Source organism: Lepidothrix coronata, unplaced genomic scaffold (assembly GCF_001604755.1).
Source record: "Lepidothrix coronata isolate B3197 unplaced genomic scaffold, Lepidothrix_coronata-1.0 Scaffold69, whole genome shotgun sequence".
Classification (NCBI taxonomy): domain Eukaryota; kingdom Metazoa; phylum Chordata; class Aves; order Passeriformes; family Pipridae; genus Lepidothrix; species Lepidothrix coronata.
The window spans coordinates 890,104-915,096 of record NW_016690249.1 but is presented as its reverse complement, the minus strand read 5'-3'; the positions used below and the strand labels follow the sequence as shown (position 1 = coordinate 915,096).

General features: G+C 43.4%; 1 protein-coding gene and 1 long non-coding RNA gene across 2 annotated transcripts in view; one reads left to right on the top strand and one right to left on the bottom strand.

The window, feature by feature from the left end:
• The window catches only part of FLT1 (fms related tyrosine kinase 1), a 111,458-nt gene extending 87,634 nt beyond the window's left edge, over positions 1–23,824 (top strand). Inside the window, exons 18-30 of the mRNA XM_017818555.1 lie at positions 3,856–3,960; positions 6,474–6,587; positions 7,343–7,431; positions 9,235–9,394; positions 9,808–9,905; positions 10,445–10,567; positions 11,674–11,785; positions 13,445–13,544; positions 14,867–14,972; positions 15,066–15,196; positions 15,576–15,660; positions 16,513–16,604; positions 21,746–23,824. Coding sequence (XP_017674044.1) covers positions 3,856–3,960; positions 6,474–6,587; positions 7,343–7,431; positions 9,235–9,394; positions 9,808–9,905; positions 10,445–10,567; positions 11,674–11,785; positions 13,445–13,544; positions 14,867–14,972; positions 15,066–15,196; positions 15,576–15,660; positions 16,513–16,604; positions 21,746–21,950 — 1,520 coding nt within the window. The 3' untranslated portion in view covers positions 21,951–23,824. The remainder of the gene's footprint in view (positions 1–3,855; positions 3,961–6,473; positions 6,588–7,342; positions 7,432–9,234; positions 9,395–9,807; positions 9,906–10,444; positions 10,568–11,673; positions 11,786–13,444; positions 13,545–14,866; positions 14,973–15,065; positions 15,197–15,575; positions 15,661–16,512; positions 16,605–21,745) is intronic.
• LOC108499086 lies at positions 14,039–24,429 on the bottom strand. Its single transcript, XR_001875415.1, has 3 exons — positions 24,142–24,429; positions 16,349–16,425; positions 14,039–14,103 (listed from the first exon to the last, which is right to left on the bottom strand). It is a non-coding gene; the product is annotated as an uncharacterized LOC108499086 (long non-coding RNA).
• Between the last annotated feature and the right edge of the window lie 564 nt (positions 24,430–24,993).

The window sequence follows — 24,993 nt, the reverse complement described above, 5'->3', positions numbered from 1 at the left end:
CCCACAGTCTTTCCCTCATCCACTGAGTCGGCTACCTGGCCATAGAAGGAGAATACAGACAAGAATGCTGCATTCTGTATTTTGCAGACTGATTTACTTAAAATATGTCAAAAACAAGGCAACCAAAGGATTCCAAAACAGACTGCCAACTTGGATGCTTATCTCTCTAGACTCCAGGAATCTGACCTTTGGCATTTACCGTGATTTTGGTGATTCGGTGTGTTAATAGTGAATGCTCTAGAGGGGAAGTTGTATGAAGAGTGGCTGAGATCACTTGATCTGTTCAGCCTGGAGGAGATTGAGGGGTGACTTCATTGCAGTCTACAACTTCCTCGTGAGGGGAAGAGGAGGGGCAGGCACTGATCTCTTCTCTGTGGTGACCAGTGACAGAATCTGAGGGAATGGCCTGAAATTGTGTCAAGGGAGGTTTAGGTTGGGTATTAGAAAAAGGTTCTTCACCCAGAGGGTGGCTGGGCACTGGAACAGGCTCCTCAGTGAAGTGGTCACAGCACCAAACCTGAAAGAGTTCAAGAGGTATTTGAACAATGCGCATTGTGTGATTCTTGGGGTAGTCCTGTGCAGGGCCAGGTTCATCCACAAGAATGTTTTTTGTGGGTCCCTTTCAATTCAGGATATTCTATGATTCTATGATTTTCTTCCCTCGTAACCTGGTTACATATTCATTTGGAAAAAAGCCAGTGCAGGAATGGGTCCTCATAATTCATCCTGTGCCCCTCCCTGTTTCTCCCTTTCCTCCTCTCCAGCACAATCTCCTTGTTTTCCCTTCATGCTGCAGTTTTATAAACATTCTTGTGAGTGCACCATAAAGTGTAGCAATGTGGTGACACATAAATCCACGCATAAATGAATAAATATCCTTGGAAACTTTAAACCTACAGCTAGCTCACCTATCCCAGTGAAAGGCATGGACTTGGGAGCATTCCTTATTTTTTTAGCCTAGAGTGGGGCTGATGAGGAGGAAAGACGAGTAGGGACCATATTTTGAAGCTGAGGATTCCCTCTAGAAACCACACAGATTTTAACAAAAAGGTCAACATTAAAATATCAATTATAAGCTCAGCCTCGTTGTTATACTGCTGTTTGTTCTTTCAGACATGCATTACATTTGTCCTGCAGCAAGATCTAGAAAATCCTTGTATTTTAGTTAGGAGTTGTAACAAATTCCTTCTGCCTTCTGGGTATCAGGGACAGAGGGTGATTAACACATGCGTATAATTAGGATCACACTTAATTTGCCTGCCAGAAGACACAAGCTGACCAGATGTGGATAAGTACAGCTGAAATATATTGCTCGCAATTTATTATTGTCATACACAATTCTGGGAATGCTGAAACCTTGTGCTGGAGTGTCTTCAATCTTTAGAGAGTTTTCTTACAACGATGGACCAAGAGCCTGATGTGCAGACAATGTGACCACTGGGAAAGAAACAAGCAGAAATGGAATGTAAACACCAAGGAAAACCCCATGTCTTGCAGGGTTGGTGTTCAGAGTCCAGAGATGAGGAATGATGACCAGAGAATGAGTTAAAAGTGGAAAAACTGGTACAAACAAACAAAGAATGCTGACAGTGAATGAGAACCAGATTTGGAGAAGTTGTGTGTGTGCTGTATGCTAGATTAGCTCAGTGCAAGTCCTGCTTACATGACAGTTGGCTCAGTCTTTGAGTAACCTTGGCAGTCTCTGAGGATTAGTGTCTCACAAACACAAAATGTGCTTCTATGGTTTTTAAAAAATATTTTTACTTAGAAATGCAACCCCTTTCAGCATCATGTTTTTCTTTCCCACCTACTTGTCCTCCAGGACGCATATTTATTATAACTTTCGCAAATAAGTTTCTCCTTTCAGCCCACATCTCCTCTGCTGTGTGTTCCTCCAACACACGTACGCGCAGCCCAGGGCTGTGATGCAATGCTTATATAACAGTACTCCCCCTTCATCTGTAAGAGGTACAGACGTTATAGGAAATTTCATATGGGCATCACTGAAGTCAGGGTAATTAACATTCAGTATAGATTACCTTCACTGAGAGCAAAATGTCATCTTTTCATTAGGGGAAAAAATGTTGGTGCTATAAATCATTGACACTGTGGTTGGTGATAACGTTGCGGTCCAGCACAAGCATTAGGTGAGCTATTGTGCACTTCCCACCTCACTCTTGGGCTTGACCTTCCTAATCTACGAGAGGTCACACACTGCTGATGTTGTGATGCAGGACCCCCAGGGAGTTTTGCCTCATGGCTGCAGTGCAATGTCAAACACACTGATGGTGGATGGCTTCCTGAGCTCCACTCCCTCCTGTGCAATGTAAGCCCACAGCGCTGGCACTGAGCACAGAGCTTTCCGCTCTCCTTCACATGAGAACTGTCCTGTGTAGCAGAATGGAAAATATGAAGCCACATATGGGGAAAACCCAGATCACTCAAACTGTGGCAAACAACCTGAGAAAGGAACACACCTTTGAGCCTATGCCTTCCCACAGACATGGAGTTCAGTGTCTGCAAGTACTTTTTGCTGATGCCCCAGTCCAGCAACTCACATGCTTGAAGGACCTTGCTAAAATGGGACTGAAATGGAAACTTCCTGATCCAAAACTCCTTGACTGAGGGGTATGTTCACTTTAATGAGTTCTGAGTGGCCCATTAAATCCAAATCAAGTGTGGAAAACTTAAGTAGAGCATTTCGCTTCATTGGTCTGGATCTAAATACTGCAACATTTCATACCTGAGCATTACTCCAAATATATCCAGTGTAGCTGCTTGAAGGCTGTGAGAAGTTGACTACTCAGACGCTTGGGCAACTTAATATTCACCTGTTTAATTGCTCTGTTCAATAATTTTGTATCTACTTTTTGTGACAACAAAAGGAACTTTTGCAAGAACAACCATACTAACCATACACAAGCTACATACTAAACTGTGGAGTTTTGAGCTACACCCTGAAAAGTTAAAGCAGCCCTATTCTGCACTACCATTGAGCACTGTACAAACAATAGCAGAGCAACAAAGACAAGTGTTATTACAGTTTCCCATTAAATCCCACTGCTGTTTAGAGAAGGAAGTGCTGTTTCCAGTGCTCATTCTCCTTTATAAAAGGTTAGCAGCTTTGTGTAGCTTTACGAGCTGGTGTGTTTTCCAAGTGGTGACTAAGTGGGTTATCTCGATGTGGGAAGTGATTCAACAGTGATGGAAACAGATTAAAGCTATGGATTAAACAAAGGTATGATGGGTTTTATAGGACTTGAAACTGCAAGTTCATCTTGTAGAAACCATGAACAGCCAAAACATTAAGGACTAAGAGCATTAATTCACTAAGAAAACTGAGACTTTGGTCTTAATGATGCTTTCCCTATACATCTGCTGAATGAAGAATCTACAGGCAGTAACTGAAAAAGGTGACGGTAGATTTTTAGACACACACTGATTCATCTGTATTTCTCTGTCAAATACTAAGCCCTTCACAAAACAAGGTTCAGTCTGTTGACGCTTTTCAGTCACGTAGATTAAGTTCTTCATGGTTTTTACTTGCTGCAAAAAATACAACACTTGCATATCTAGGGTGGACATAAATTTCTGGTTTTTTTTGGCTTAGCATATTCCACTTCGTGTTTACATTGCTTTGATAACATATGCTATTTTCTTCTATTGACAGACATACTGAGAATTACAGTTTAGATATATGATACACATATAAAAGGCAGTACTGATTTAATTTAGAACTGACAGCAGCCCTTTTTCTCTGTTTGCAAGTATCTGCGTGGGATTCATTCATGAAGCCATTTGTTGACGATTTCTTTTTTTACCAGAATGCATCTCTCAGCTTTGTTTTCTTTGCAGGAAAGTCTCTTGGACACGGAGCTTTTGGAAAGGTGGTACAAGCATCTGCTTTTGGAATTCGGAAATCACCAACATGCAGAATAGTTGCCGTGAAAATGCTAAAAGGTATCTTGCTGTAAAGCTGCATTGAAAAAAATGATACAGTGTTTAATTTTTTATATGATTCTGTTGAAAGCAAGAGCCTATCACAATAATTCTTGGAAGCCTTGAAAATGTGTACAAGTTAAGCTTCAAGTCCACCACAATAGAAATGGCAGAACTATGAAATAAAAATTGCATTCACAATAAAAATTTGTACCATTATGCTAGACTGACCCTATACCGATTGCTGTAAAGGAAATCTAGCTGAAGGATAAGGCATCCACCTTGATGTGAAGACACCTACACAGAAGCTTTTATATTTTCCCTGGTCATTAGTTCCAATGAATAATCATCTTACTGTTAAAAACAGATGCCTTATGTCTAATTTGCATCTCTTTGACTTTTGCTTCTCACTCTAACCTTCTCCATCAGATTATATAATGATTTTTTATCATGAAGACCCTTTTATTAAGCTAAATATATTCAGCAGTTTAAATCTCAGTGGTGTCGTGCAGGTGTGTCCTCTCTGAACCCTTTGCAGGTTCATCACACGGTGTTTAGGATGCTGACGCTCAGGTTGTGCAATGAATTTGCCAGCACTGTTCATACTCAGCTATTCACTGCCACCTTTCTCATTGGAGCAGAAAGGACAAAAACCCCTCATTGATTTGAAGAGGGCACTTGGGAAATTAGCAAGCAGTATGATATTCAGTCATAGCCTGCAGCAGCTGTGGTTGAATTCCCTAACCCAGAGTCCTAGTGGCATCCTTTCATAAGTATTTAGCTTTCCCTTGTTTATATATATAAAGATCACAGCAGGCTTTTTTGCATTACCCTGGGAGCTTATTGTGCATTACTTGTCTGTTGTAATCCCTCAATCCTTTTTGGTATTGCTCTCTGCCAGGACACATCCCCTATTCTGCCAGTCAGGCTTGGATCCTTGATGCTCTTGGTTGAATCTGTTCACGTATAGTTTGAATACATCCACCTTAGCCAGTGGCTCCTAGCTTCACAGATGCTACTTATCATTTACAGGAGATCTGTATGTGTCAATCCCAGCCCTTGGAAGGCCGTGTGCGATACTTTCAGACCTACAGTCTGGCATCTGTACAGCATGTAGGGTGCGCGCTCTTGATTTTGTCCTCAACAAGCTTGTCTGCAATGTAATGTCCAATGCTTTCTCAGGGGGTGGTACATGCTATACAGGATCATTCCCAAGGACAGAATTTGCAACTGAGAGAGTTGCAAACCCTTCTCCTCTCTCTTACTCCAGAAGCACAGAAATACTCTGGTAGTCAGTGTCAAAAGAACAACTACCCTGCAGCAAGAATGGCTGGAAAATGTGAGGAAAATAAATCTTTGGTCCCTGTCCAAATCTCCTGCAGCAGTGGGCCAATAGCCATCTCTGTCACTGGTTTCAGTGTTCACTGGTTTCAACCTGTCACCTGGGTCATCGTCTGACCCTGGGTTAACTGAGCTGTTTTGCAGACATATGTGCTGGCAGAGTGGTCTGCCAGGCTCAACATTTCTTGGTGTCCATCAGCAGGCTTCTTGTGCCAGTCAGCACCATCAAGGCAGTAGTGGAGGGAAAGTGTCACCACCTATACAAGCAAATAGTGGGTCACTAGGTAGATGACAAGTTTTGTGTGGGACACCAAGGAAAATTGTTTCCATTCAGATGTTGAATCAAGCCCTTTAAGACTTAGCTCCAGAGTTTTTTCCCCAGCACTGTTCTTCTTGCTCTTGGTGTCACTAAACTGAAAAACTCCTTTTGGATCTATACAAAGCAATATGCTTTTTTCCTTGCTTTCTTTACCAAAATTAAATTCTGCAGGGAAAAAGGTGCTCAGAGGGAATGAAAAATTGCACTCAACACTACATCGAATGTTCTGGGTTTATTTGAGGGATTTCTCATGTTATTACTATTAGTATTATTATTAGTATTGGTCATGACTGGTAGGATGAGATGCAGTCATATCACTTCAAAACCAATTAAAATTTACTTCCCTGTCTATCTCCAGGCTTCCTATATAACAGACAGAACCGGACAATCACTACCACCAGGTAGTTAATCTTTTCCCTATACAGATGGCTAAACTTGATGTCTGCATCAGCCTCTGGAAAAACTTTGCTCTTTCCACTGACTCCTTAAGATATTTAGTTCAGGCTGGTATATAAAACTTAGATAGATGAAGTCAAGTCAAATGAAACTTCCTCTAGATAGAGTTAGTAATAATCTTGAAATCCTTTTTTATTTGTTCTTTCAAATTTCTTGGGAGAAATATCAACTATTCATGCGAAAAAAAATCTCTCGGTTCTAAATATAACAGAGTCTACTGGGAAAAAATTGAGTGTCTGACTCTTTTTATTTAATTGCAACTGAGAGGATGCTGAGCAGGGGGAATAGAGAAGGAAAATCAACACAAGAAGTACATCCAGTAATGGAGATTATTTCAGTGGAAAGTAATGAGAAGTGGTAAAGCTCAGCAGGACCAGTTCTTTGTCATTTCACATTGACTTTTATTTTGTATTTACAGAAGGAGCCACAGCAAGTGAGTACAAAGCACTAATGACAGAGCTGAAAATCCTAATCCACATTGGCCATCATCTCAACATTGTGAATTTGCTGGGAGCTTGCACAAAAAATGGAGGTAAAAAAGTCTGTGCTGCTCTGAAAATGGGTTTGGATTACCTCCCAATAACAGTTAGTTGGCCATGTTGTTTTTCATCCAGAGGTCAAGTTATTAACTTGTAATATTTGAGCTCATCCCATAGCTGGTGAAACAAAAAGAGGAAGATAAGAAGAGACTTTTAGTCATTTAATGAAGCCCTTAAACTTTTCCTCTATTTAAACTCTCTTTTAGTATTGGTATGTGAAGTGTGAAAATAGGACCATGCCACTTGCTGTCCTTTATCTCACTCATTTCACTGCTCAAGCTCAAGTTAAACATGATCTGGAAAGGCTGGGAACAAGAGATATCAGCTGCTGGATCTGAACAACAAATCACAAGGCAGCTGTTGTAAAATTCTCCATGGTATTACACTAGAAAATCAAAAGGCCAGTATGAGCGATTGTTTGTTTTATATATGTCACCTATTTTAGTTCAACAAGTGTGTGTGGGCTGCGAGACTCCAGTTTGAACTGACTGAAGAAGAAACAGAGGGTCTCTCAGGACTTAGATTCATGACCCAGCTTTCAAAAATTAGGCCCTGTCCTAATTTCCAGAAACAGTATTGTTTTGATAACATGTCCAATGTCCTTCAAGCCTTTGACTTCATTAGGACATGTTGCCAGTTATTTTGGACTCAAGTTATAGTTACAGGCATGAAAGACTATCCTTCTCAGAACTGATGCCACCTTGTATTGCTTTACGCTGCTCAGAATGCTTTCTTTGTTTTTGACCAGGGCCTCTGATGGTGATTGTTGAATACTGTAAGTACGGGAATTTATCAAACTATCTGAAGAGCAAGAGGAATTTTTTCAGCCCTAACAAGGTGAGGAGGCAGATGCTCCTGGTAGGGTTCTTCTTACCTGACATAAGTATTGGTAGCGTAGATGTCAGCTTCTGACCTAGTCTCCTTAGACTCTCTTTTACCATAGGAGAGAAATGACTTTTGGGTGAAGTTCACCTTACCTATATTAATATTTGGTGTGGGATGTGTTGTGCCAAGAAAGGACTCGTCTCTCTATGTTCCTGCCTGTGCATGGAGACTGCTGTGAGTAATGTGGCTGGAGCCATCTACAGTGAGGGGAAGTGAATCCTATCCAAAGTGTCCCCATGTCCTCTTGCTCTGCTGCTGCTGAACCCATTCCTGGTGAGCTTGGGATCACTTCAGAGGCTGGTGTCGGCGAAACCAAAGGAAGTGGTTTTGCCCTCTGATTTCAGCACTGCTGGGAGCAAAACTGTGATAATGCCAATTAAATCTCATGTCCCAAGACACTCTAATATTTAGAGATTTACAAGTAATCGTATTATTGTGTAAGGAAAAGGGCTATCAAGAGGAAAAGAGATTAGAGTCTTGTCCCCATATCCCACAATCCTCTGGATCAAATTTATGGCATGTTTCTTATTACAAACCTAAACCCAAATGTGCCAACTATATGTTTGTGCACTTCCAGCAAAATCCTCCAAAGGATCCAGGGCTATGAAATGGGATTTAGGAGCCTGGATGCTGAACAGCAGGCCTCAAAACCTCTGCTCAGCTGTGCCAAAAGTTCAGCAGCATCTCAGGGTTATTTTTTGCAAGGGCTTTGTGGGAGGGTGCAATCAGATGACATCTGCCTCCAAAAGGCTTTTTCTGAGTCTCTGTTCCCACGGCTGTCCATGCTAGACTCTGCATTAGACAGAGCAGCCACGTCCTCCTACATGGGGTTGTTGAAGTAGGATGCTCCACAGGAACTAGGGCTGTGCAGGGTCCAACCTGAGTGGAGTCACTCACCTGGTGAATAGTGTTCCCAGGCACAGTGCTCCAGCATCCTTGGGAATGTTGCCCAGGAAGGAAGGAGAGGGAAGTTTGACTCTGGACCAGCATGCATAGGGAAGAGAGATGGACACAGGACAAGTCAAAAGGTAAGATGGGCAAGAGCAGCTTGGCTGCTCTACAGGTAGCTGTAAGAAGGCATTTTCCAAACAGTGTTGCATGTGTCCCATTAAACCATCACATCCTTGACCATCAGATGAAAGTATTGGATAAAGGCATTGAAGAGAGGGAGTCACTTTCAGCAGTACCTGTATTTCAAGCACCAAGTGCTCTTGCTCCTCATTGGAAAGGCTTACAGCCCCACACCAAGCACTGTACATGGACATAGAGGCAGATGCCTTTAGCACCCTGGGACAAATTGCTGATGTTGAGAGGGCTGGGACCTGCACTGTGGGCACATCCTTCCCAGCTCATCCATTTGTGCTCCTTCTCTGTCTGGTGGAGAGAAATAGGCTCTTCCGGATGATTCATTTCAAGCTGAGATGAGCCACAGCCCAGCAGAAACGTCCATCCATACACCCTGCAAACCCTTACCACATCAGAGATAGCCCACAGCCCTGGTTACCCCAAAATCATGTACTGGTGCTCCCAAGCCACCATGTTTCTGCCCTCTGGGGATGGCAGCCTTGGTGGAGCACAGCCCTGTCACCAGTCCCTGGCTGCCAGTGGCACTAGACACCCCCGCCCATGGGAGACGTGCCCACAGACTCCACAGACCACCATCCTGGCAGAAAGGCGACAGCAGTCTGACTCGGTTCCTTTCCCACCCCCTCCTTCGCTCTGATGGAGCACCTCTTCTCCTCTGTTTGTTTGAAGGACTACTCTCTGCAGGGAGAGCCAATGAAAGGGAAAAAGGATATTGAGCCAGTGGAAAGCAAAAAACAAAGGTTGGCCAGTGTCACCAGCAGCGAGAGCTTTGCAAGCTCTGGGTTCCAGGAAGATAAAAGTCTGAGAGATGTGGAGGAGGACGAGGAGGGTAGGTATTAATTCCTTCCTGTCCCTACATGGGTTGTGATATTTTTACAACATACTGTGCATCCCTGAAATTTTTTTCCTCATTTATCACCCTAATAAACATCCGTGGGAGACGCTCAGAGGGTCATGTCCAGAGGATAGAAGATTTAAAAAAAGATTATTTCCAGGGTTACTAAATCTGACAGGAAAATGTGTGATTGTTTCTTCTGACTGCTCCTTATCTTTGGGGAAAACACAGCAGTGTCCAAAGCACGGGGTGTAAAGCAAGAACTATTTTTGTTTCCAATTACAGTGGGTTGACCTTCAAATACCACTCTGTGAAAACTGAATTTATGGGAGTAATGGGGTCTGTAAGAAAGGAGGAAAATAACCGTGAGTGATATTTGTAACAAACCCCACTTTCTACCTCTGCAGATGTTGATGATCTGTACAAGTTGCCCCTCACTATGGAGGACCTCATCTCTTACAGCTTTCAGGTGGCCAGAGGCATGGAGTTCCTCTCCTCCAGAAAGGTGAGTTTTGTGCTGAGGATTTTTCCCTGCAGAAGGATGGGATTCAGAGGGGAAATCATGTCTACATTTTAGTGACACCTTCCTTGGGAAAGCTCCCAAAGGAAGAGCCATTTTCCTCTTGGTGTTATAAATATAATGGTGTGTTTATCCAAGTCTCCATAGTCCATAAACACAGGATCATGACTGAAGGCAGTGGGTCAAGCTCATTCATTTGGGAAAGATCTTTTGGGTGTGGTAGGTTTTTCCTTAATTTCAACATATATTAGATGGGGAGCTCCAAATGATTCAGCGCCTTCCCTGCAAATGTCAAGGGGCTTAAAAATTTATCTCCTCCTGGACTTAAGAATTTATTTTTTTTTTAAAGAATTACCACTGTTTACAGTAACTTCATGTAAACTATAGTCAACTTCTCTAAAAAAAAGTAAATTGATCTCAATAATAATAACAATAATAATAATTTTTTTAAGGATATGGGAGACAGGAAATTTGTGGGCAAGAATAAGGAAATGCAGCTTGATTGTGAAACTGCTTTATTATAGTGCATTCATCGTGACCTGGCAGCCAGAAACATCCTTTTATCTGAGAACAATGTCGTGAAGATCTGTGATTTTGGCCTCGCAAGAGATATTTATAAGAATCCTGATTATGTGAGAAAAGGAGATGTAAGTCAAGATGCTTTTTATTTGCCCAAGTGTTTATAACATATCATTTCAAACTGTCCACCAAAATGTTCTGTAGACATTCACATTTCCTGAACTTGAGAGCTCAAAAGCAAAGATGAGCTATCCAGATGTGTTGAGGGTCTGGAAAGCATTTCTATCCTCAGGCATAAGGCTTAGACATGCTAACTGCTTCACAGCTCTGCCCCATTAATACTTTCCTTTTTAGACGTGTTCCTTGGCTGGCTCAGCATAACCCCCTTACTCAGTAAACTTCTTTCAAGGAAACCAGTCCCTCCAAAAGAAGGTGTGTGCCCCCCGGTGCTCCCGAGAATCTGCTCAATGGTGCTTCTAGGAGCTGAGCAGGACTTGCTGCCTCCAGCACCTGCTTGGTGGTTGTTTTGCTCCTGCTGGAGAGAGCAGGAAGGAAGCACCTTGCCAGGTCTGACGTGAAGGCTGGGTCAGCAAACTGCACCTGCACCCACTGGTGCCATGGGAATGTGGCGTGGGCATGGGAATTTGCTGTGGGAGTGTCACGTAGTCTCTTTCTGGAGGCCTCACCCAGCTGCCAGCTATTCCCACATCCATAAATAGCTTTTGAGATTTACAGCATTGCATATTAGCTGGGAAGTGTTGTTCACATAACTTGGGTACTGCTCAGGAAACCCTAACAGGCTGTGCTGAGCGGACTTCAAGGGTTGCTGATGTACTCCTGCAATTCAGGCTCTGAGAATTTCCCTCAGAATATCTCCAACACTATCACAGAATGATTATGCTTAAATGCAGGGTTTTCTCCCCTGTCTCTATGACACAGGCAAGAGACCTCTGTTCCTTCGTATCCCAACATCCCTGTAAAGAAAAGGCCTGGTCACAGGTTTCCAGTGTCTGGTGTTTTGTGCCACACATATTTTAAAAACAGCCTTTTACTCTTAACAATTTGTTAAGAAAGTGTCTGAATGAGTGTGGGTTTATCTCGACTACCTGCAAGGAAATCCCACAGGTTCTTGTTGAATGGTAATTATTTACATAACAATATAGAGTTGATTCATCTATGATTAAATTCTTTTAGGCTTTGAAAATAATAGTCAGGTTTGTCCCTTTTACTCCAGGCTCGACTTCCTCTCAAGTGGATGGCTCCTGAATCCATATTTGATAAAATCTACAATACAAAAAGTGACGTGTGGTCCTATGGGGTCTTGCTGTGGGAGATATTTTCCTTGGGTATGTTAACTCTGCACATTGGGAGCTGGAGTCAGCAATGGGGACTGAGGCTTGGGGAAAAACATCCATTATCTTCAATGATCTTTTGACAGGTGTTTAATAAAGAAAGACTTAAATAAGTCAGTGGTGAGGTGTGCAGATAGAGGCAGAGGGAGTATCATGACCCTGTGGACTAGAAGTTTTGGTGCTTGTAAAGCACACTGAAAGCTCACTTGCCACGCTGAAAGACTTAATGGATAGCACAGCTGTCTGAGAACTTTTCCACTTACTTCTGCCATGACAAAAACCTAAGCTTCCCTCTTTTCTCTGTTGAAACCCTTGGTAGAGTTTGCAGGGCAGCACAGCCAGAGCAGTTGCAGTGCTTTGTTTGACTGATGCCACAAAACAGAAAAATAAGGCAATTTTTAAAGCATTTTTTTTGAATGTGGAACTCCATGGGATAACACAGAGCTGTGAGCATGAGTCTTCAGTTGCCCAGGCCCAAGGCATGGGCAAGGCATGGGCCCATGGCCCTCCCATGCCATAAAGAGCATTCAAGACACTGAGTGCCATGAGCTGGGTGCTCTCTCAAAGGTTCCTTATTTCTCTTGTGGGAGCAAGGGAGTCAAACACAGAGAGGTATTTGCATGTATCCAATTCTATCACCTCCATTTCCATCCCAAGACCAGGAGGTCCCCCCAGTCCAGGAGGGATCCAGCATGCCACTCACCCAGGCTACTGGATACAGCAGGTGAAAAGCATCTGCACAGATGCCGCAGGATGAACTGGAGCATGCAATCTGAAATTAAAACCCTGTGAAGCTTTTTCCCCCCTTTCTTTCATGTAGAAAAGGCAGGATACAAGATGTACACTGAGTGGGAACAACAATGACCGTCAGAATAGAAGAATCTTAATTGAGTTTAACACAGAGGCTGACAAAAGAGGCAAACAGCAGAGGAAACAATACTATACAATTCTCAGGACAATCAATCATTTATTAGTTGAAATACATGTTGTTGGTCAGCCTGCCAACTCTTGTGATTTTACAGTCAGCTTCATAATACCTGCTATTTTTTTCTTAAAGCCCCAGCTCCTTGAACCTGGCAACTCTCTGATATCTTTGTTTTTTTCTTTCATTCTCCTTTTTCCTGATTTTTTTTTTTTTTGGTCCACAGATAAAAACCCAACAGCACAATCAGGCTGCATCTTAAAAACAGAGAAACTAGAAAAACAATGCAAATGTACTGTGATCTGATTTAAAACAAAGATTTCAATCTTTTTCAAGGTGATTTTGAGCATTTGGGGTTTGTTAATACTCTGCTTACTAGAATTGGAGTAGTCCAAGCCAATAGAAAGATTAGACTTGGCTTTTCAAGGGATACTGTTCAAGTCAAATTCATGTGTATTTTTTTCATTCAGGCCAGGTAAGCACCGCAAATAGTTATGGGTTTGATCTTGCCCCCCTCCAAGGACTGGGGCTTGGAGCACCACCACCAGCAGTTCCCTGTCTGTGGCAGCTGGCAGGACCAGACCTTGCAGTGGAGGGGACATCCTCCAATCCCCAGCTCTGCAACCTGGTGCTGCACATCCCAAGTGTTCGAGGGAGATGCATAAGGGTTACAGCTAGGTCACAACTACCCAACTCAAGACAGGTATCTATTCTCCCAATGTTGCCTCCAGGCGCCTCTCCTTACCCTGGAGTCCAAATAGATGAGGATTTCTGCAGCAGACTGAAGGAAGGCACAAGAATGCGAGCTCCGGAGCAAGCCACTGAGGAGATGTAAGATGCCTTTGCTTGCCTTGTGTACCACCCTCCATCCTGGCCTGCCTTGTAGAGTCTCTGTAAAAGCACCCTGACCGAGCCTAAGGAAAAACCTCAATCCTGCATCAGTGTTTTCTTGTGTACCCCCCACCTTGGCCCCCTGGTCCTCCCACAGGGTAGGAGAGGGCAGGGAAGGACATGGACCTGAGCCCAGTGCACCACCAGCGCTGTGCTCCAAAGGGAGCTGAGCAAGGAGGAGTAGGAAGGTCATTCATTCCTCGCCAGGTTTAATATTTACTGACATGCACACAGATAAGTGCTGGAGGAATGTGACATTATTAACATTATCTTGACTTAGGAAGTGAAAGCAGAAGCTTCCTTGCAATCACTCGGGTAATGAGGGTCCACCCTTTCCTGTACACAGTGTCTGATGGCAGAGGAAGGTGACAGGGACCCGCAGCCTCCCAGCCCATGTCGTCCGAGTCCTTCCACCATGACGTCGGCTGTTGCTCCCCACTTCCCTGCCTTCAGGTGCAGCCTCAAGCTGCTACTGCATGGCCAACACCTTTTTGGAGACCTAGGGGGGTCCGAATGAGATTGTGAGTTTGCAGCCCCTCTGCCCTGGAAGTGGGACAGAGCACCTTGCCCAGGGAGGCACATGCAGCACACTGAATGTTCACCCCATGAAACAACTCATTGAGAAACATGAACATATCCCAGGTGTTTTATCTCTGGAGGCAAAACCAAATACATGTAGGTGTCTTGGTGCCTTTCTGAGTGCTATGTCGTGACTCTAAATAGCAACACTTACCAAAAAATAATTCTGGAAGAAGAAAAGGATGCAAGTCAGCCATGCCTATCTGGGATTATTGCCCATCGGCTAATTTTATTATCCTAGTGACCGCAGATAAGAACTTTCTTTTTTCTCTTCCACATATTTTATTGCAGGAAGGAAAGCTCAGCTTGACCAATACAAGGAAGTGACACGTTCATATAAGTCATCTTACGATGCCTTAACCTAAACATTGCCACCTAATAGATGTTTAATATAAAGATTTAATGCTTAATTAGGAATGAAAAAAAAGCAAGTATGACTAGCTGGCTAAATTATTCTTTTGATGTGGTCTTCCAGGGTCTTGCAGGAAGGTTTTCTTTCTTTTTTTTTTGTGGAAAGTTTACTGTTTTACTTTTAGGAAGAGGCCTCCGTGGCATTAATTTTTGTGAAGTCAGGCAGGTTCAGAAGTTAACTCTATCACTGACAAGCTGTCAGTGACTGCGCTGCCTTAGATCAAATTGAGCTGTAACCCTGCCATGTGCTCACTTTGCTTTTGTCCTCACAGTTACCAAATCATGCTGGACTGCTGGCAGAGCAATCCCAACGACAGGCCACGGTTTTCCGAGCTGGTGAAAAAGCTGGGTGACCTGCTGCAAGCAAATGTCCAGCAGGTACTAATGTCAAAACCACGTCCTGTCACCAGGGCAGGGGTGACTGGCCACATGGTCCCCGGAATAACACTTGCGTTTCTTGTTTGCATTTAGGAAGGGAAAGACTACATACCCCTCAGCACAATATTTACAACTGAAAGTGGGTTTCCCCATGCATCTGACCCTTTGTGCAACGAAAATCTTTCTGTTACAAGCTCAAGTTCTGGAAGCACTGAAAACATCAGGTGAGACAAGCAAGATAAAGACTGAGGTTTTTTGTTGGGGATGGTAGCTTGCTGCATAGCCTGGATCTGGATGGGAGAAAACATTCAGATGTGTCCCATCAGCCACTGAGCCACCCACTGGGCTGGGACAGCTCTTTGCAGTGTCCCTGCACAGGGGTACCTTCAAGTCACAGGGCTCAGGCACTGTGAGAAGGGCAGCTGTGTGCACTCCACAACTGGGGAGTGAGGTTTGGGTGGGGTCCGGTTAACGAGTCCCTTTTGTATGACCTGCCTCGGTGATAGCTGGGAACTGCCTAAAGAAACAGAGACATATACAGCACTTTCTGCTTACGCACTTCATACTCTCACCAAAAATTCACCTGCTTTTCTTGTTGAACAGATACATAAACACTTTCAAAATAACTCCCCACCAGTGCATAAAGACATTTGAAGATCTTCCCATCAAGGAAACACTTGTATTTAATGTAAGTGACTCCTGGGCCACATGGTGCACTGTGTATTTCTTTTTATTTGTGTGAGAGATTTATACAGGGATAATCAAGACAGGGGGGGTTACTGTTTTGTCAGCTCTACTGATATAAGGTGCAAGATTAGCCGTGCTTGCAACAAGATGTTATCCCACTGCTTTACAAATTGGGGTCAGCATTGTTGACCATGTCATAGGCTGTAAACACTCCTCTGATAAAAAGTGGTCAGTTTGAGTAGGTCTGCAACGTACAGCTGCCAGAGTCTCACCTAAGTCCCACTGGTGTGCGAAAGACGCTTAAAATCCCTTGGATTTGTGTTTTCATCTGAATAGGAGTGCACAAATGAGAATTGTGAGTCACATTTCCATTAGAGGGCCCTGGTAGGAACAAATCCTGTTATCAGATGGACAAGATGGGGACATGTCAGCTAATGGGACACACATACAATCCTGGTAGGGGTGGGCATGGGTGAGAGGTTAGGGCAAGCTTTTGGTGACCCAGTTGTATGCATTAAGCAATAGGAGGTGGGAAAGGCACAGGTGGTCCTCAAAGGATTGAACTATGGGCTGGCCAGAACCTCACATTGCATGTAGACACTTTTCTTTTTGCACCTAGTATCTGCATTAACAGTATGTGTTTGCTGGACTCCAAAGCAAGGACAGTTTGGAAAGGCACCATTAAATACCTGGGCACTGCAGCACCTCCAGTAGCACGGAGCTGCTGTCTCCTAGATCCCTTTCAGTATCGGCAACAAAAAGGCTGCTGGAAATCAGACCAAAAAGGAATTGAGTCCATTGTCAATTCTATAGTTAACACCTAATATGATTGCATCTTTCTTTTTTCTTCAAGGATTACCAAGCAGATAGTGGGATGGTTCTGGCTCCAGAAGAACTGAAACGCTTCACATGGACAGGCAGCAAGCAGAAACGGACACTCTTCGGGTCTGTATTTTATGTTCCCTTCTTCTTACGTTTTAGAGGGCAAAGAAGGATTCAAGGTCCTTGTGCTAAACTGTGCCTCATCAAAGTAGCGAAGGTGTCCCCAGTTCCTGCAAACACTCTTGGTGAGGTGTGTCCCACTTGGTTGAATCAGCAGTTGATCATCTCCCACACCTGACCCTCTATATTCCTTTGAGGAAACAAATAACCCTCAACCCCATTGATGCACATCAGCAATATGATTTATTAGCACTCTGTTGATCCACCAAAGCCCCAACCTAATGCCGGGCTGGACAAGTGAGTGTCAGAGAGCACTAAACTAAGGTAAGAGGCAGGTAACTGTAGGAAATATGCTGTTGATAATGGAGGAGGAGGAATGAGCGGCTGTGAAGGATTTGCAGTTGTTTCTGCAAGTCCCCAAGGGCACCCCAGTTGGACAAGGACCTCTGGGCCTGTTTTTGCCCTTCTTTTCCATGACTCAGCTAAGCACAGCCCATTTAACACCCATGGGCTCAGGATGCTAAAGTGGCAACTTTACAATAGATGGATGTGAGGGCCTCACTTCTCTTCCTGCCTTTAAGCACTTGAATATATTGGCCATCTTCCTACACCTAATTCCTGACAGCTGCCCAAGCAGGGAACTAGGGCTGCCCTAAGAAATGAGTTGCACTGACATGAACTCTCTGCAAATAGGAAGTGTTTATTTTCTCAATGCCGGCACTCTATCAGTTCCCAGCCACTGCCAAGCTGGAAGTGTCCTGGTTTCAGCTCAGTGCTCTCACCCTGCCCAGAGACTGGCCAGACCCAATCCATCATTCATCTCACGCTGGCAGGAGGTCAAGGCCATCCTGCCATTCTGGCCATGCCAAACTTGTCAGCGACTTGTAATTGGGCAGGCTGAGAGGTGTAGCATTGTCTCGACGAACAATTGGAGCTGGCTGAAAAATGCAGTCAAGGCAGAGAGGACTCACTTTAAGAAAAATTCCAGTGACTAAGAGGGCGTTGATTGAAAGCGCAGAAATACGTGTATGGGAGCGTGCACACACACACAGCTGAAATACGTGGCACAAGTAAGTGTGCCGCTGGCAGGAGACTGTACCACACGCAGGAGCACTGCTCATGCATGGTGAAGCCAGGGCAATCGAAGCCACTCCAAACAAATGCTGGGAAACCCTTCCTCCTGCCTTGACCTTTCAGAAAATAGGCTTGTATTTGTATGGTATTGTATTGTATTTCAGTTCTGTTGAGGCACACTGTCTTTGGTGGAGGCAGGTACCATAGAGCTTAAAATGTGTGTGGATACTACAGGGCTCCAAAGGATGCAATGATCCCTAGAAGCAGTTTAACTCATTTTTTCTCTGTGTAAACATGACATTTCTGAAGGCTGCTGTGAGCCACAGAGACAACATGGTCACCTTCCCCAATGAAATTTATGAAACGCCTATTTTCTTTGCATGGTACGGAATGCATGGAGTGTGGCCCTAACAGCCCTCCAGAAGTGCTTAAGGGGGCATTTTTAGCTGCTGAAGGAAAAAGGAATGCTTTTGGATAGGAAAAAAACTGAACTCAAGAGTGGTTGCTAGAACCTAAAACCTTGGGGAAACAGAGTGGTTGACTTAGGTCACACAAAGTCATCTGGCCTGCAAGCTAAACAAGTGGTACTGTAGTGCTGTGCCAGAAAGTATTCTTGTATGTGAATGCAGGCAGTGACCCTTTAGTCTGCACACGTTCCTAAAAGTGGTAGCTTCCTAGCTAAGCATCCTTTACTTAGGCTAAATTGGAGCAGTAAATAAACGCCCCTAAACTTTGTACTGAGCAAGGTGGAGCCCGGAGTGGTTTGACACATCTGAACTCATCTAAGTAGATGCAGTCCTGCTTCTTCCCTTGCATCTCAAGCATCCTCCTCTGTCCTCCTGTGCTCTTCTGCTGACATTTCAGCTTGGCTTGTCTCACAGGGAGCTGGTTCAGGTTGCTAGATTATCAGAACAGCTCCAGAATAGTTCCTGAGTGAGCAGTAGCAGCTCACTGTCAGAGTAGCTGGTGCCAGCACCAGGCTGAGGAAGGGTTTCACCCCCCTTTTGGCAGTAGATTACCTACCATTAGATCCCCTTCACTGCAATGCCCCAGAGCACTTGCCCTCACACTGTAAACCTCACACTGCAGTTTAGGACACAGATGCAGACAAAATGCACTTGCAGCAGTGGATGGGTCCTGAGGCAAGGCTGAGGGTGCCGTGGGCCTGTGCAGGTTGGCCTGCCTTTTCTAGGATCCCATGGTTCCCTGTTGTCCAGAGCAGAACAATTGGGCTCAGCATGTTTTTTTCACTGTTCATAGCATCTGAACTGACATTTAAGCCAGCCAGGTGGTGTGATGCTTTCAGACCAGCACAGGGGGGAGGTGTGTCCTGGAGCATTGTATTGGAGGATTCAGACTTTGCAGGGCCACATCTGCCATCGCAGGGCTGAAGAACTGCATAGGGTGGAAGGAGCCAAACCTAGTGCATCCTATCTGTTCCCAGAAGCACACTCGGGGTTTGTTTCAGAGGAAACTAATGAGTTGACTGCAGGAGAGAGCCAGTATGTGCAGCAGTGCTTACTCAGCGTGACCAATCCGAGAGACAAGCCCAGGGGACAGCCTATCTGACAATGGAGGGGCACCCCACGGACCCCAGCAAGTCCCCTCCTCTTGGGCTTCCACTTCTCCTGCGTAGGAAAAGGCATTAATGCCAAAGCTCACTCTTGGTTTCACTACAGAAAAGAGCATCAGTCCAAATCCTGGTGAGCCCTCAGGCCAAGGTGGTGGCCAGGAGCACAGAGCAGAAATCATTGCAATGTGTCTTGGACTTGCTAATGCCATTGAGATGAAAATGATATTGTGAACAGCATGAAGAGAAATAGATCTTTCCTAATGTAAGCCCTTGGGTAACAAGATCCCAGTAGAAAGGTTTAAGGGCAGAGAAAGAACGGTGTGTACTCCTTTACAGATGGAAAGAATCCCAACTGCAACCCTTCTCTAGCTTTTCAGTACTGGGGAAAAAGCCCAATCCAAGTAAGCCAAAATCTTTGGGCTGAGGCAAACCCTTAAGCCAATGTAAATTCCTAAGCCAGAAAAACAGCGAGAACTCCACCTCCTGTGAGCTGGAATAAGTGTCTCAAGAGCCACAGTCAGCCTCTAACCTCACTCTGGTCCTGGACATGTCAGGAAAGCAGCAGCAATTTCATCCAACAGACAATCCCAATTAAGAGCTACTAAACACAGTTTCCAATTACATTCCTAGAACGGAAAGAAGATAGTCTACAGCTAGACAAGCCCTTTTGGACTGTAAACTCAGTCTCAAAATGAAGCCTGACTACAGATGCCAAAACCCTGTGGGCTCCCTTAAAGGTCTTTGAGGGAGTGCATGCCCAGTTACAGCAGTGCACTCAAGGTAAAATGAACAGATGCAGCTCTACTGATATAAAGGTTTATTAATTAAAGTAGAAGCCAAGTCTAGCTCACAAGAAAAGTCTCAGGACACAAAAGCCTGATGATGAATGAAAGGATCAAAGTGTGACAGTTTCAAGACTCATAACTTTGCACGCACACTCCACTTTTGCCAGCCCACTGCTCCATAAGACTCACAGTTACAATGTAAATCACAGAAACGTTTCTCTTTAAAGCCATCACAGAAAGTCTATTGAGTCTGTGACTAACCTTGTCATATTTACAGAATTTATCCCAAGGGCAATATAAAACTATGGGATGCATCTGCAATCCTTATCATGTGGGTTCCTCCTCATGAACTCCATCCATCTACAAATAAATGGAATGAGGTGGTCTTCTTGGAATTGGACCTTCCAATTTCCTACAGTAGGACAGAAGACAGAGACCACACTCCTTAAAAAGCACACAGGCTTGTGATTTAAAAATTTGAGAAACTGTGACATCTAAGAGAAACTGTTAGTTCTCCGTTTCCTAAAGAGGAATGGACATGCGCTACCAGTTCTGTACTTTTATTTAAAAACCTAACAGTGCAAATTAAAATGAAGAGCAAAACCCTGGGCTCTGAAAGCCTCAACAGATGTTTTGACTGTCTTCTCTGGAATTCAAGACTAGGGTTGCCAACGTTCCTGACCTTATAAACAGACAGGGGTGAATTGTCCATGAACTTCTAAAAATACAAGAGAAGGAATCTAATTTTAGGCATTGTGGTCCAACATGTTTACATTAGGATTTCACATGTAATCAATGATGGAAAATGCTCTGGCTTGTCCTTTGTCTATGGATAAATCTTTGGTATTGAACTCCAATGGTGTGAAAATTCTCTTTGCCTTAACTTTATTATTGAAAGAGCCCTTTTAAGCACTGCAATCTCTTAATACGGGTGAGAAAGTGCTGTAAAACAAAGTGTCTTTAAGAGTGGCTTGGTTAAGAAGACATGAAACCCCTCTTTGTAAAGGGCATCTTATAAAAGGCAGCTTACAGGATAACTGTAAGGTCCTTTGGACAGGAAATCTCTAATTCAAACCAACAGTTCATGTTAGCTGCCAAAAGAAGCCCAAGAGAGGAGATACCCAGACTTCATGCCCTTCCTCACAAACCCTGGCCTTTTATCTTAGGAATTCATCCCAGCATTAGGCTTTGGGAACACCTACATTAGTAGTTTTCTACTTTTGTCCCAAGGCTTGAGACTTTTCATTACTTCACTCCTGCTCAAAAAAATCCCAGTTCCCTTTGGAAGAACATTTAGGCACGGGGACCCTATGGGGATGCAGAGCCCAGCAGGAGAGATGCCAGACACTCCCCCCTACTTTGCCCTGCAATGACATTTCACTCACCAGCATCTGCCACAGATGAGCCACCAGAGCTTAGGCTGAGCAATCACGTACTCCCTGCAAACACCAAGACTGATACAGTGAACACAAGCACCTTTAACAGTGATGTTCGGTCGCAGCTTCTCTGTTCAAAAGGGGACTCGGGGAACACAGGAGGGCTCCTTCATTTCTCTCTTCCATACTCTCATTGAGCAAGCCCATCAGCATCAATGCCCTCCTCATCATGTCAGAATAAACAAAGCTGCTTCTTGTGACCTGGCTTTGCTCCAGTCATTAAACCAAATGCCTTTACAGGTTAAGTAAGCTCACAGAGACACTTCTCTCTTACAGCATTAAAGGTGCCAGCAGGAGCAAGGAGTCAGTGCTTTCTGGAATAACCAAGCCAAGAAGCTTCTGCAGTTTCAGCTGTGACCATCTCAGTGACTCCAAGCAAAGATATACCTATGGTAATGCGGTGCTGGAGAAAATGAAAGCCAGCCATTCTCCGCCTCCTGAATATAACTCTGTTGTCCATTATTCTCAAACACCTGTTTAAGTACTTTTCTAGGCCAAGATCTAAATATGCATTTAATCCAAAAAGGTTCTTATGAAAAACTGTCAGTTTAAGAACTTTGACCCAAATTATGTTAATTATTATAAAATTTAGAAGGTTATCATTGGCTTAATCAGTGATCTGCTTTTCTACAGACCACAACAAACGTATTCAAAATACAGCAACATACTATTGCTTAGGCCTCGACTTTCCCAAATGCTCAAAACCAACAGCTGCTAAAAATGCCCCATGCTTCTGCATCCAGGAAAACCTGGATGTCCATTTATTACCCAGAAAACTAGTTCACTGTTTGGTTCCTGGCAGCAGAATGGCATTTCATGCTCTTGTCTCCAACCCTCTGCTCAGGCCCAGGTGCAGCACTGCTGTCCCAGTCAGGAGAGGCAGCTGGGAGCCCTAGAGAGCCAGGAGCCTGCATCAGGCACTAAGGCATTTACATCCTATTGCTGGGTTATGTGTAGTGCTGGAAAATAAAAGGATTCTTTAACAAGGTAGAAACAAGAAACAGACCACAAGCTACATTTTCAATGAAAACTACTTTGAGAAACTTGAGGGAAGGCTGATGCTCTGGGGAAGCCAAATAGGCTATTTGGGAATAGGGCATTTAGATGGATCTTACTACTTCAGATGGCACGTGTGGTAGGGAGCCTTGCGAGGCAAGAATTTAAAATGTGTTGCTAAACACAATGGGCAAGGACAGAGAAGAACTAAGACCAGAGCCAGGGCTGCAACAACAGGGAATACATATCAATTCAGTTTGGATAAGCCTGCTGAAATCAAGTAAATATTCTTGAAGTTTTGCACTTTGTTAATATGCCAACACGCACAAACTGGAACCAAACCACAAACTAGATATGTTAAAGCCAAGCTCTCCACAAAAACCTTGTGGACCTTCTAACACTGCACTGATTGTATTTTATTTATGGGAATCTGTCTGAAAAGACAGGTTGGCTACTAAACTGCATATACTTTAAATTAATTCATTGCTAGAGAGTTTGAAGAGATCAGTTAGAAATTACAAGACAATCTCCCTGTAAAGTTAGGGCAGTTTTTCTATGAAGAGTTAAATTTCCATGCTAGTTACCACTATATATGTACAGGAATAAACATGTATCATTTATTTGCAACTGACTTTGGTATAGCATCTCAGAACATCAGTGTTCTTTGCTAAAGCAGCATTAGGATGCACCCATTCCCTTTCACCTTTGAATGCAATATTAAAATGAGAGTTGGCCATCTAACACAGTAGCACTGATATCTTCAAATCAATTACTGCCCAATCTCAGCTTCTCATGGTCCACTAAAAATATATATTAACTCAAATGCTACATGTTATATGGTCTTGACCTCTTAGAATTCAGCTTAAGAGCTGTGAATGTAACCCACTAACAAACAAAGGCATATTTACCTTTTGCATATTTACAAACAAAAATTATCTTAGATATGCAAATAAAATAAATATGTACCACTACTTCTAAGCTAAGTATCAATTCCAGATCTTCCTGGCCAAGAGATCATCAGTATCTATTGCACTGTCTCTTGCTGGCAAAGTATATTGGACCTTGATCAAAACAAAAGTTTAAGAACTGTTTCCTAACTTTAATTGAACAAAAACAGTTACAGAATGATGCATCTCAGAGGAAGCGTTTGCACAATGTAAATATATAATTATGCTTTTTGTGCATAAATATTTAAGAAAAACTGGATTACAAAGATTACTTTTATATGAACCTCCTAAGTGTCTTCAGATGTGAATAACTCCTATTTTGTCTTGCATTTTCTGTCTTCATATAATGTATTTGACTGCTAAATTCATATAATAAAGTTTGCTTTTGAAAGAATTCAGAGTTCTGTCAGTGTCAAAGACTGCTGTGGCAGATGACTCAGCACTGGGCAGCACAAACATCTGGCACAAAATCCATCCAATGTGCCAGTTTTGTGAGCAAACAAGAATGTGGCATAACTCAGAAGGCACACTTCTCACACAGCAAAGCAGATACCATGAGAGACACTTGAACTGCTCCCTGTGTGAGGGACATCCCCTAGGTTCAGCATATTTAAGAAGTGCTCACTGCTGCCTAGAGGCAAAAATTCAACTCTGCCTCTGGGAGAGGCAAGGTTTCATGGTTGGGGAAGACTAAGCAGCCCATGAACAAACATCCACTCAACCACCCACCATATTCCTTCTGCAGCCAGAAGATCCACAGCAGACAAAAGGACACCAAACAGAGCTAAGGTGTCCCCAACAAAGCCTGTTCCAAAACTACTGTGACATCAGGTAGCACCTCAGGCCTGGACAGATGCTTTCTCTTCTTCAGAGAATCTCCACGTCCCCACCTCACCCATGTGAAGGAAATGGAGATGAAACTTTATTTGTGAAAGCAGAATATAATGGGATCACCTGCTGCCACTGAAGCGTGTAACTGCTGCTGCACATTACTAAGGAGGAAACTGGAGACTAGATATGTGCATCAATCAAGCTTATTGAAGCTTATATAATAACATTTTTAAAACACTGCAATTTAAGGGACAGTAACTCCATGTTAGATATATGCAGGGGGTACTGGCAATTTCACATATATTGCACAAAATTTCATAAGCATGGTCAGGATTGGATGGATACAGGAGATTTTATCCCACCAGCAAATCATCTAACCGTTGCTGGTTAAAAATACAGAAAAAATAATTCTGGGAAGTGAAGCTGTCATGACTCCACATGCAAATTCTCAGAGAAATTAATATACATTGTTATTGGGGGAAAAAGCTCAATAAACATGGAAGTAAGGGTACTTGAGCAGAGTTTTCAAAATTAGGGCTTATCTAATAAAGAAGACCCCATTCAACTGAAGCAGATTGGATTTGACTTGGAAATTAAGGAAATATGCATGAGTACAATTTAGTCAACAGCACCTGTACCTTTTAAAACATCTGATACACTTTAAATGGCAAACACTAAACACAATTTGTGACTCTTAATTGTTGAAACTCTGCATTGCAAACAGAATGAAATACAATTCCGGCACCAAAG